The sequence below is a fragment of the Lepidochelys olivacea genome (assembly GCF_965140295.1).
Source record: "Lepidochelys olivacea isolate rLepOli2 genome assembly, chromosome: 25".
In the NCBI taxonomy this organism is placed as follows: Eukaryota; Metazoa; Chordata; order Testudines; family Cheloniidae; genus Lepidochelys; species Lepidochelys olivacea.
In genome coordinates this window covers 13,811,692-13,823,999 of record NC_140435.1, presented here as the reverse complement: position 1 = coordinate 13,823,999, position 12,308 = coordinate 13,811,692, and the positions used below count along the sequence as shown (strand labels likewise).

General features: G+C 51.4%; 1 protein-coding gene across 1 annotated transcript in view; it reads right to left on the bottom strand.

Annotated features, from left to right (window-relative positions):
- HCN2 (hyperpolarization activated cyclic nucleotide gated potassium and sodium channel 2) overlaps window positions 1–9,049 on the bottom strand; it is a gene marked incomplete at its 5' end in the record, with an annotated part of 42,062 nt that extends 33,013 nt beyond the window's left edge. The window contains one exon of the mRNA XM_084614824.1: window positions 8,712–9,049. Coding sequence (XP_084470950.1) covers window positions 8,712–9,049 — 338 coding nt within the window. The remainder of the gene's footprint in view (window positions 1–8,711) is intronic.
- Between the last annotated feature and the right edge of the window lie 3,259 nt (window positions 9,050–12,308).

Here is a 12,308-nt window from a genome sequence, read left to right as displayed (position 1 = left end):
GGAAAAGCTCTTGCAAACTGAGTATTTAGAGAGTTGCAGTGGCTCTGGTAGACCAGGCTCCAGGCTGGCACTTGGGGGTGTAGCCAAGAGGTGGAAGGTCTGGGGCGAATGAAACAGCTGATAGACTGAAGGAAGAAGTCTTCCTCCACGAGGCTAGAGATGGAGGGGGCAATATCTTGCGTTACTGGCTGGGAACAGAACTCCCACCATAATACTTCAGAGCCAGTCTTTAAGTGCTTTACAGAGAATTCATTGAGTCTAACAGCACCCCAGGGAGGAAAGGAACATCGTGCCATTTGACGGGGGGAACAGAGGGGCAGATCCCCCAATGTAGCTCAGGGCCAGATTGCCAAGGGCTCAGCACCCACAACTGGAGACAGATTTTCAGAACTGCTCCTCCCCCATGCAGGCCCCTAAAGAGTTGGCCAGAGCTGCCCAGCACCCGATGCATGGGGCTCTTGGGAGAATTTGGCCACCAATTCAGGTGCCTAACTGGAAACAGAGCTCTTTCGAAGGAAAGTTTGGCCCAGAGAGGTTCAGGGACTCACCCAAGGTCAGGTAATGAATCAGTGGCAGAACCAGGTGCACAGCTGAGGGCTCATTGTAAACTGACCCCTCTTTACACTGCAAGTCCCAGTGGGCATTAGCCAAGCAGAGCTGTGAAAAACGGAGAGAATAAATCTAGACACACGGGGAAAAATTCTCCTCTGACCTGAATCCCATTGCAACCCCATGGGAATCAGGGCCAAATATGGCCCACTGAGACTGACAAACCAGCCCTGATCACTTACTGTGTTTTCAGAAGAGCTATGCTGTGTAATCGCATAGCAGAGCTGGGTAAAGCAAGTTAGTAAGTATTCCTCAGGGGAGAGTGAGCACGTGGAAGGAGGGATCCATTCCACACTACTGAAAATATAGTTTTAAAAGCGATTAAAGATGGGATATGAGCATGTAAATTCTGGGCACCTCTTCCATTAGGCACCCTGCTCCCTGACTTAACAGAAACCCAACGCTCAGGAGAGAATACAAGATTATGAAGACAATGGATTGCAAATTCTGTGGGACAGGGCCTGTGCTTTTTTGCTGTGTTTGCACAACACCTAACACAATGAGGTCCTGGCCCACGAGAGCAGGCCTACCCCAATACAAATCGTAAATAAAAACAGCACGGCCAATGCCAGTGTTCTCAGGGAACGGTGGGAAGGGAGTTACTTGTCCCAGAGGCTTCAGAGTTCTCGACTCCCTCGGCGCAGAAGCCTGCTGCAGAAGTTTGCACTAACCCTTTTTAATTTTGCCACTGGAATTTCAAGACTGCAGACGCAACAACAACAGAGCAAGCCATCAGGTCATCCCCATTCCCCCTACAAGTACTGCTTCTAGGATGTATTAGCAGGAGTGCTGTAAGCAAGACACGAGAAGTGATTCTTCCGCTCTACTCCGCGCTGATTAGGCCTCAGCTGGAGTGTTGTGTCCAGTTCAGGGCGCCACGTTTCAGCAAAGATGTGGACAAATTGGAGAAAGTCCAGAGAAGAGCAACACAAATGATTAAAGGTCTAGAAAACATGACCTATGAGGGCAGATTGAAAAAATTGGGTTTGTTTAGTCTGGAGAAGAGAAGACAGAGGGGACATGAGAACAGTTTTCAAGTACATAAAAGGTTGTTACAAAGAGGAGGGAGAGAGATTGTTCTCTTTAACTTCTGAGGATAGGACAAGAAGCAATGGGCTTAAATGGGAGCAAGGGAGGTTTAGGTTGGACATTAGGAAAAACTTCCTAACGGTCAGGGTGGTTAAGAACTGGAATAAATTGCCTAGGGAGGTTGTGGAATCTCCATCATTGGGGATTTTTAAGAGCAGGTTGGACAAACACCTGTCAGGGATGGTCTGGATAAAACTTAGTCCTACCATGAGTGCAGAGAATTGGACTAGATCACCTCTCAAGGTCCCTTCCAGTCCTCTGATTCTATGGTATGATTCCTCCTGGGCAGAAATCGCAAGCGCATTAGAATTCAGCACCAAGGACAGCTCACCGTGGTCAGAGATTCAGAGCAGGGAACATTTGTAAACTAAACCCCAGCAACAGAATGCCAGAGAAAATGAAACAGAGCAAGCAATCATCAAATATTTTTCCAGTCCAGCCTAAAATATGCTTCATTACCAGAGTGCAGAAAGCAGAAATTTTAGGGTGAGTCAAAAGAGTAAACAAGCAACACATGCCGGTTCTTTCCCTTCTATTACGCGAGTCATCCCCCCTACCATTAACCAATGCAATGTTTAATTAGCCATGATGCTGCTTGAAGATTAATAGCCATCAGGATAAATAAGGATTTAAAGACACAAAGAGCAAGGTCCTGATTTTCAGGAGTGCTGAGCCCCCACATCCTCAGCACCTTTTAGATGAGGCCCTAAGGCCAAAAGTGGCATACCAGTTGTCTAAGGTTAGGCTCCTATATCAATATTGAGGTACCTAAGTACAAACAGCCTGTTTTTCAGAAATGCTGCACACCCACATATCCAACGGAAGTCCATGGGAGCAGTGGGCCATCACCACTTTTGAAAAAAGGAATCGGGCCACTTATTTAAGTGGGTTTAGGAGCCTAACTGTAGGAACCAGGTTGAAAAGTTTGGCCCCAGTGTTTAAGATACAGTGAGCCCTACATTATTGAACCCAATCTCAAATAGTCAAGTACACAAGGTTTCCAACACAGCTGTGTGTGACATTTCATTGGTTACCAATTTCCTTTACGGATCCTTTGGGGGTTGCTTTGCAGCATTCTTAGTAGTCATTAAAAAAAAGTTTCCAAACCCTTAAAACACGTCCCTGAAGCAGTAGCTGCTAGCTCATGTTCCTGATGAACAAACTACTAAGTCTGTCTCCCGTCTATCAATTATGACCACTTTGCATTAATTCCACAGCAAGGAAGAATCACCAAGGATATCAGTAATAACCAGTTCATCAGAGCGGTCTCTCAGCTCAGAGAGAGAGGGCATCATATAAATATGCAGCTAAGATGTCCCTTTAAAAACACCACCACCAGAAACAACAGGCCAGACATCCCAGGGAAGCAATACAAATTCTGGTAAAGACTACTAGAGCAGTAGCTGCATGCTTTGCAGCATCAAAAGCCACATGGGCAACTTGCCATGGGTATAAAGGGTTCAGCTAACTGGCACAAAATTGTTTATCTAAAACACACACCTGCCATAACACTTGCTTTGACATAGCCCTGCCTGGTAGTTCCAAAGCCATTGCAGGGTTTTCTTTTGGGTGAGGTCCTGCTGGGAAAGCATCTTGCTCAGGTTTATTTCCCATCTGCAGTTGCAGGGAAATGGTGCCTTTGAGTCAGATTACAGGACTCCCAGTCACTCCTTTGGCAATTTTTGATCCTCCGAGTAAACTCCGAGTATATCTACACCAGACAGTCCCAAAGCAAATACAGAGACACACACACATTTGCCACTGCAACTAACTGACTCATCCAAAGCGTATTGCTCTCGTTTCTAACGTTCCGGGGTTGTATGCATGCTTCAGGACTTAAACCAAGCTCTAACTACTAGAAATCAGGATGCACCCTAACGTGGGGACAGATTATTCCACATCTGTCTACTGTGGGGTTTCCTGCACCTTCCTCTGTAGCACCTGGCACTAGCCCCTGTCAGAAACAGGATACTATACTAGATGGTCCTTGTGTCTGCCCAGTGTGTTTGTTCCTACCGGCTGGCTGTAAAACTCTTTTATAACAACACTTGATGCTATTATAGTGTCTTATAAATCCACAGATCTCAAAGCATTTAGCAAACATGCTTTGGTGTATGACATCTCCTGACCCTCCTATGTCTCAATTTTACAGATAAACAGGATAAACTGAGGCTTAGAGAAATTAAGCAATTTGCCCAAGGCCACAGCAGAACTGGGAATAGAACCCATGAGTCCTGACTCTTAGTTATCTGTCCCATCTTAGCTTTAAAAATTTAGCTTCAACTGGGGATAAAAGTGCTAACTAGACACTTTTTAAAAGGCACCAGGAACAGGAAATAAATGGAGAGGGTAACACAAGACAGCTCATCACTGGGTGGGTCAATTCTGCATTGTATGTTTCAGCATGTAATTTACAAGGTTTTTATCAGATTTGCAACTAGTGATAGGAAACAGCCACCCTGTTGCCTCCTAGTAATTCAATATTTGTGTAAATAGGAACTTTAGCTTCTCGAGCATATCTCCCCCTTGCATTTTGCATGAATAATTATAGTGCTCTGCCCGTGATGAGATACATTCTGCAAATGGGTGCGATTATGAAGTGATGTCACATATGCAGATGGGAATGATTTTATCTTAAAATGAGAAAATGGATCTTGCAAGGAAAACATTGCTGGAAACATATTCCATTATCCTGATCAGATTTTGGGATGAGAAACCGCATGTAGAGTGGAAATCAAATAAAGCCAAATCTGTATGCACCTTGATATGATTTCTGAGATAAATTCTTCACGGATTTTGCTCTCTCTGTGTATGTATCAAATCAGTGCATTTGTTCTTTTTATTCTGCACCTAAAGGCCCCAGGTGAGAGCAGAAGCCATTGCACTAGATACTAGTGAATGAGTCCCTGTCCACAAAGGGTTTATAACCTAAATAAACAAAACAGACAAAGAGTGGGAGGGGGAAAAAAAAAAAAAAACACAGAGAGGAAGTGATGTGCCCATGGTCACACAGCAGGATGGTGGCAGAACTGGGAACGGAACCAGTGCTCTTGCCTCCTAGTTCTTTGCCCTCGTTGCTGCCTACCAGATGACCTTGTGATTGAAGCACATCACAACAACACACACATGGATTTTATTCCCAATTCTAACACTGACTCACTGCATAATCTTGGGAAAATCTCGTAGTCCCCATTTCTGCCAGGAGCTCTGAAAGAGCAAAGCCTGGTGCCCAGGCAGAACCCCCCTGGCATCCGGAGTTTCTGTAACCAGGACATGGATTTGCGGACACCGAGCCCATTGCAGAATCAGGGACTTCAGTGTCTTGTCTCCCGTAAAATGGGATAGAAGAGGAGGAGATGTTTCACTGGGGAGTGGAGCCGCACAATGGATAGTGTTTGCAGAGCACTGAACAAAAGCGCCACAAAAGTGCAAGGCACTGTCTGCCCTCGGCTCTTGTTAAAACACAATTTTAAAGAAATGCTTAGAAATGGTCCCAACGTCTGACTGCGAGAAATAGCCCATGGGGAGCAAGTGTGTTCTTCATGGCACTATTCATTCCTAATTCTCTTAAACATAGCCCGAGCATTGCCACAGTGATCTCATTATGACAAGGTCAAGACAGACAATGGAGATGAGACTACAATGTCAAGATGAAACAGATCTCAATGCAAGTTGTGGTCTAATATCATTTAAACGCACCACCCCAGATAACGTTAGAACAAAGCTACGACAAATGGAATGAAGGTGGGGAGAAGGGGGGGGGAACAGGGGAGAGAGACACTCAGGGGCAAATTCTGACCTGAAACCACTGGGACTGAATTGATTTCTATGGAGTCGATCCTTCCCTTCTACACTGGTGCGAATCACGCTTTTTATGTTAGCTGCTTGTTCTGCATTAATGCCTCAAGACAAATGGTGTGTGGTGGTAATTGACAAGGAGGGCAAAGATAGAGCTCGCTACAACAGAGACTCATAGAAAAAGATTAATGACCCTACAGGTTGTTAGAATGGGATTAGTGAAGGCCATATATCAGGGAGCCTTTCCTCTGAGTATGTCAGTCATGTTTCAGCTCTGCAGCATATATGGCCCCTTCCCTGAGAGGGACCCACACCATGGGGAGTGGGGGAAGGGGATCCACTGGATAGGACCTGCTGGAGAATTCCTGTAAGGAATCACAGTCAGCAGACAGGAGCTACAGTCTTCTGAACTGGGGAAACACTACAGAAAAATTGACATGCACTGCGGCAAGCATGTAACCAGAGGTCACCTACCAGACAGCCTGTACCTCCAAAAACCACAGCCCGATCCAATCCAGTGCCCCCTCTCCATTGGGAGTCAGGAAACCCGAGTTCCATCCCTTGCTAGGACACTGGCCTGCTGTACGACCTCAGTCAAATCGTTTCCCCCAGATTCTCCTCCCACCCTTTGTCTGCCCTGTCTCTTTGGGGGGCAAGGACAATCTCCCACTACATATTTGTACAGCCCCTAGCACCACGGGGCCCTGATCTTGCAGGTGCTGTTAGGATACAAATAAGTAAAAGCGGCAAAGAGTCCTGTGAATACCCACGAAAGCTTCTGCGCCAATACGTGTTAGTCTATAAGGTGCCACAGGACTCTGCCGCTCCTGTGGATCCAGACGAACACGGCGACCCCTGGGATTAATAATAAGGAAGATCCTCCAAAATCCCCACACACAGCTTTGGAACCCAGTTCAATCCTCTGCCGAGATGCCCATATAAACAGACAGAAAACAGCAGCAGAACCATGAAGGAAATAAAAGAGCCCGGTGGTTCAGGAAACAAGGTTAAGCGGCTACCACGACAGAGGGGCTGGAACGAACTACAAGACTGTCTGTCCGCTGCATGGGTGCTCTGGATCTCCTCCTCTCCAGAGGTGGAGACAGCCGGCATTGCTGTTAGACCCCCTCCAGCCACCCACTTACAAAATGCTGCCGGAGAGAGATGCAGGTAGAGCAGGAACAGCAAGGGAAGGAGGAAGAAAATGGTACCTAAGCGGGCTTGAGCACCCAGATGTCTGGTGACCGCTGCATCTTCTGTGCAGTCTTTTGCCTTTGAGAGTGTGGGTCATGGGCCACTTTTCAGCCCCCCAATAACAACTGCAAAAACCCACATAGCTGTACAATATTTGATCAGATCTCCCCTCCCCCCCCCCCCCGAGCAGCTTGAATTTAACTCTGCAAACACTGGGAGCATTCAAAGCTCTCCCGAGGGCTTGGCAAAGGAGGCTTGGGGGGGACGGGGACAGAATACTGTATGACACGCCAGATGGAAAGGACACAGACACTGCTGCAGTAGCTTGCGTTCTGCTTTGTGACACCCAAGGGGCTCTAGTCCCATGGCGCTGGATGAAAAATCTTGCTGGAAACCCTCGGCACTGAGGACCTGGCTTCACCCACCCTGGAGAATTAAAGCTAGGAACACAGTCTGGCCTCATTAAAACATCCTGTAGTGCAGGGGGGGAGAGGGGCAGAGAGAGACACACAAAGCTGCTGCATCACTGATGTTTAAATAAGGGGAGAGGCCAGATCCTCGGCCGCTGCTATGCTCACCCCACCTTCCACCGCTCCGTTTACGTGGCCAGCCCAGTGCTGATGGCAGGGAGAAGGAGATTGCCCTAAGAGGTGCAGCTTCCCTGCACCAGCTGTGAAATGTTAGACGGGGAGGGGGACGGGGGGGCACCATCGCCCACTGGGCTGGGCCACATTTTATTCCTGCTCCTTGCAGCTGCCTTCCCATTTCTGCCTCTCTGGGAGTGACCGTGGACAAAGCTGGGTCTCTGAACACTGCTGGGTCACTGTGATGGCTTCCTGTTTGGTTACAGGCACCTGGGTGGGAGGGCAAAGAAGTTCAGAGGCCTCCCTGGGCGGAGGAAAAGCCCGGCCCAGGGGCAAGGCGAAGGGATGCCCTTGTCAAAGGCACCCAGCTTGGATTCCTCACTCCCTGTCCCCAAGGGATGCCGGAGGCCTGGTGCCCGCTCAGATGGGGCTCTGTGGGGCTCTTGCAGCTGCTTCAGCTGGGGATCAGGGACTCTGTGCCCCTAGGGCCAGACAGGAGGGGAAGGTGTAAAACGGAGCCCGAGCTCCTCTCAGCCCCTCCACTCTCCAGGCACAGCTCAAGGTGCCCTCTCACCAAAGTGTCGCCCAGCCTCTCAGCCAGCCCTGGCCTCTCCCCCTGGTGCTCAGCTGCCTCCCCACCCTGGAGGGGCTGATCAGTGGGATGGGGTGAGGGGAGGGGGGAAGGAGATAAACCAGGTCCCCCTGCCCCTCTGGCTCCCCCAGAACCTGAAGACGCTGTAGTGGTGGATGGTCCTGTTCCCTCCCCCAACCTGGGCTCCCTGTCTCTCTCTTCCCCCTCCCCCATCCCGGGTTCACCCCCCTGGGCTCTCTGCCCCTCTTTTCCCCCCGCATCCCTCCCCGGCCTCCCCCTGTATTTGAGGTCACTGAAAGGTTGATCTTGCCCCCTTCTTTCCCCCACCCCCGTATGCATGCCTAGGCTCCCTGCCCCCCCCCCCAGGATCTCCATCTGCCCTGGGGGTCTAGGACCAGAAGTCACTGTAGGGGTGGATGGTCCCGGTCCCTCCCCCAACCCTCCCCAACCTGGGGTCCCTGCCCCTCTCTCCCCCCCACCCCGGCCTCTCCCCCCCAGCCTCCCTGCTCCTCTCTCCCCCCCACCCCGGCCTCTTCCCCCCAGCCTCCCTGCTCCTCTCTTCCCCCCAGCCTCCCTGCTCCTCTCTCCCCCCCAGCCCGGCCTCTTCCCCCCAGCCTCCCTGCTCCTCTCTTCCCTCCACCCCGGCCTCTTCCCCCCAGCCTCCCTGCTCCTCTCTTCCCCCCAGCCTCCCTGCTCCTCTCTTCCCTCCACCCCGGCCTCTTCCCCCCAGCCTCCCTGCTCCTCTCTTCCCTCCACCCCGGCCTCTTCCCCCCAGCCTCCCTGCTCCTCTCTTCCCTCCCCATCCCGGCCTCTCCCCTCTTCAGCCCCCCCCCAGGGTCCGGTACCTGAAGTCGCTGTAGGGGTGGATGATCCAGGCCCCCGCCGACTTGACCCGCTCCTGCTCCCGCTCCACCGCCTTCTGGGAGCCGAACATCCGCAGCGAGAACTTGTTGACCCCGGGCTGGAGCATGGCCCCGAACTGGCGCTGCATGAAGCTCGCCTGGCTGCCGCGGGGCTCGCCGCCCTCCTCCCCGCCGGCCCCGTCCGGCCCCCCGGGGGAGCCGCTCTCGGTCTCGGCCCCGCTGCACGAGAAGGAGACCTTGGGCTCGCGGGGCGGCTCGGCCTCCGGCTCCCCGCGCCGGCACTCCCCGTTCGGGGAGCCCTTCCCGGCCCGCCCGCCCATGCTGCCGCCCCGCAGCTGCTGCCCGCGCTTGGCCCCCGGGCCCGGCTCCTCCCCGGCCGCCGGCCGCTCCTCCGGGCCCGGCGCCCCGCCGCCGCCGGCAGCCGCCTCCCCGCCGCTGCCCGTCCGCATGCTGCAGCCGCCGCCTGCCCGCCCGAGAGCCGCAGCCGGCGAGTGGCGAGCCCAGCCCGGCCGGGGGCGGGGAGAGGGGCGGGGAGAGAGACAGAGGCTAGGAGAAGAGGGGGCAGGAGGGAGAGACAAGGAGAATAAGGGGAAGGAGGCAGGAGGGATGGGGAGAGGGAGGGAGAGAGAGAGACGAGGAGGAGAAGAGGGGGAAGGAGGCAGGAGGGATGGAGAGAGAGAGAGACACACACACACAAGGAGAAGAAGGGGAAGGAGGCAGAGAGACACTAGGAGAAGAAGGGGAAGGAGGCAGGAGGGATGGGGAGAGGGAGGGAGAGAGAGAGACGAGGAGGAGAAGAGGGGGAAGGAGGCAGGAGGGATGGAGAGAGAGAGAGACACACACACACACAAGGAGAAGAAGGGGAAGGAGGCAGAGAGACACAAGGAGAAGAAGGGGAAAGAGGCAGGAGGGATGGGGGGAGGGGTGAAGAACGGGGAGGGGTAGGATAAGGCAGGAGAAGGGGTAAGACAAGGGGAGAGGGAGAGGGATCAGACTGAAGAAAGGAATCGAGAGAGGGACAGAGACAGGAGAAAGGGAAATCAAGTGGAGGGGGGTGGCAGGTGGAAAGAAAGGCAAGGAGAAAGGGAATGCTGGAGGGAAAAAGAAAGGAGAGAGAGGAGGGCCCCGGGAGGATAAAAGAGAAGCACGCAGCAGTGAAATGAGGGCCAGGGAGGGATAAGGCAAGACAGGAGGAATGGGCAGAGGGGAGAGAAGAGTGAAAAGCTGGGAGGGAAATGTGAGAGGTAGAAGTTCCACAGGGAAAAAGAATTCAGGTTTGAGCCTTCAGTCCCCCCTGCAGTCCCATCTTGCTGCCGGGTCTTAGCAATGCAGCACAGCCCCCTCCCCGCCCCCAGCAAACAGCTGAGGTGTTGTGCATGAGTCCCAAACCCATGGAGGCCTAGAATCCTGTCAGTGTCAGAGGCCAGGATAGCCAAGTCCGGGAGTGCTAAGGATGACCCTGCCACGAGTTGCAAGGGTCTCAGCGGCAGGCTGCAGGATTATGGAATTACTGTCTGTGCCTCACCAAAGTGCATTAGCCTTGGCCCGTTTGTGCCGTCCCTTCCAGCAACTGTGTTTGATTTTCTCTCTCCTTAATGTTTGTTTAAAACAACAGCTACCTCATGGCCGTACAGGAGGCCTGGCAGGAGGAACTGCAGGGGCTGGAGGCCGTGCATGCTGTACCCAGTGTCTAGGTGATGGAAGCATTCAGAGGCAAAGTACTTACAGCAAAATGTCCTTACTCTGCATGAGTATGCATTTAGCTGGTCTTGCAGCTAAAACACTGGACTGGGATGCAGGAAATCTGGATTCAGTTCCTGGCTCTGTCACAGGCTCCCGGAGCAGGTCACTTAATCGCCAGAGTTGACATCTTCTTAACTTTGCCATTTTAAACAAAAACCAAACCCAGTTTTGAAATCTGCCAGCCCAGAAAATTATAAAAACGACTCTCTGAACACCATGCGGCGGGAGTCCCACACAGTAGGCTTTCTCTAGGCTGTTCTGGACCAATTTTCCTCCATTTATCAACCCTAAATTAACTTTACACCCTGCAAACTCAGCCTGGAAACTGGAGACTCTGCAGTGGTTGACCTCACTGCCGCAAGGAACAGAAGATTCAGCCAGAATTCAGGTGACAAGTTTTCTTGATGGTGCATGAAGCAAAAAATAACGTTTTTCAGCCCTGATAAAGGGTTCATCTGTCATCTCAAAGTGCTTTACAAAGGAGGTCAGCATCACGCTCCCCATTTTACAGATGGGGAAACTGAGGCACAGAACAGGAAATGGAAATGACTTGCCCATGGTCACCCAGGCAGTTTGTGACAGCCCAAGAGTCCTGTATAATGGTGCAGTGCACTGTCCACTGCCCCTCTCCCTCTGCTCTGCAGGGCCAACAGGATTAGCAGCCATTTCACGCTAAGAAACTAACCCGCTCTGACACACGCACAAACAGGGAGCCCATACGGTCCGCACTTTCATAGACAGACACACCCGCTATTGACCTTCCCTTTGTCTGACACCTTCGATGACTTAAAACCAGCCAGATTGGCTGGGGGCTGGGACTTCATTCACCATCATGTCCATTTTTGCAGTTGAGACCCTGATCCATAAAACCCAGGTTTCATAATGGAAACCACTCGCAGATCCTTAGGCACTGCCTGATGCTGCTCTGCTAAACAGAGTTAATCAGGGCACCATTGGCCTTGCCCAGGAAACAGCTAAGGCTCGGGGAAAAGGTGACACTGTGGAAAGATTTCGTCTTCCCACACCTGGTGTTTTATATGAATCATTTGCCCACCTTTGCATGTGTAATAAGTGGATCCAGTTTGGAAGAAAAGTGCATTTTATGGAAGATTGCTGCCATTTTGGGGTTGAACACAGAACTATGGGCATTAATCATCCACTTTATAACTCCTCGGGGAATTTGACTGTCGGCAGTACTCCTGATCTCACAGCCCTGAAATTGACAGACCCACCTTCCGCTGCAGGTTCCCAACGTGGCCTGGGTTGGAAGGGAATGGAGATTAATAGCTTTCTTCGTGGCGCAATATGTAAACATTCCTTGAGGGTTGCAGACATTTTAAGAACTAGTCGGCCAATTTTCCCCTTTCTCTGGATAGCCAGGAATAGGCAGGGTGAGGAGTCACACTGGATCGATCATGATATATACATGGACTGTATGTTTCCCAAATGGTACAATCTCCTCATTTGTTTGTTACAGAATTACCTCTGGGTTGACACAGCTTAGTCTCAACAATAGTAAACAGGCAAAGCATTTTAGAGCATACACGGGAATTGCCTCACACCCACCATTGAAATGCAGCTGCTTTCATGGTGGGATGCAGCAATTGACTAGCACAACCTCCCACTGTGAATTAGAACAAGGAAGACAGAAAAATACTGTCTGCTTGAAACTGCAGTGGTGGTGGGGAGTTAGAGACCAGGGGATCCAGCTGGAATATTCAGAGCCAGAGCCTGATTTTGAACACTCTGAAGATTGGCTGGGCCTGTCGAATTTTAAGTAGGGGACTCAAGTGGTCAGGACCTTAGTTTTTACATCTCATCTGAAAGACTCCAAGT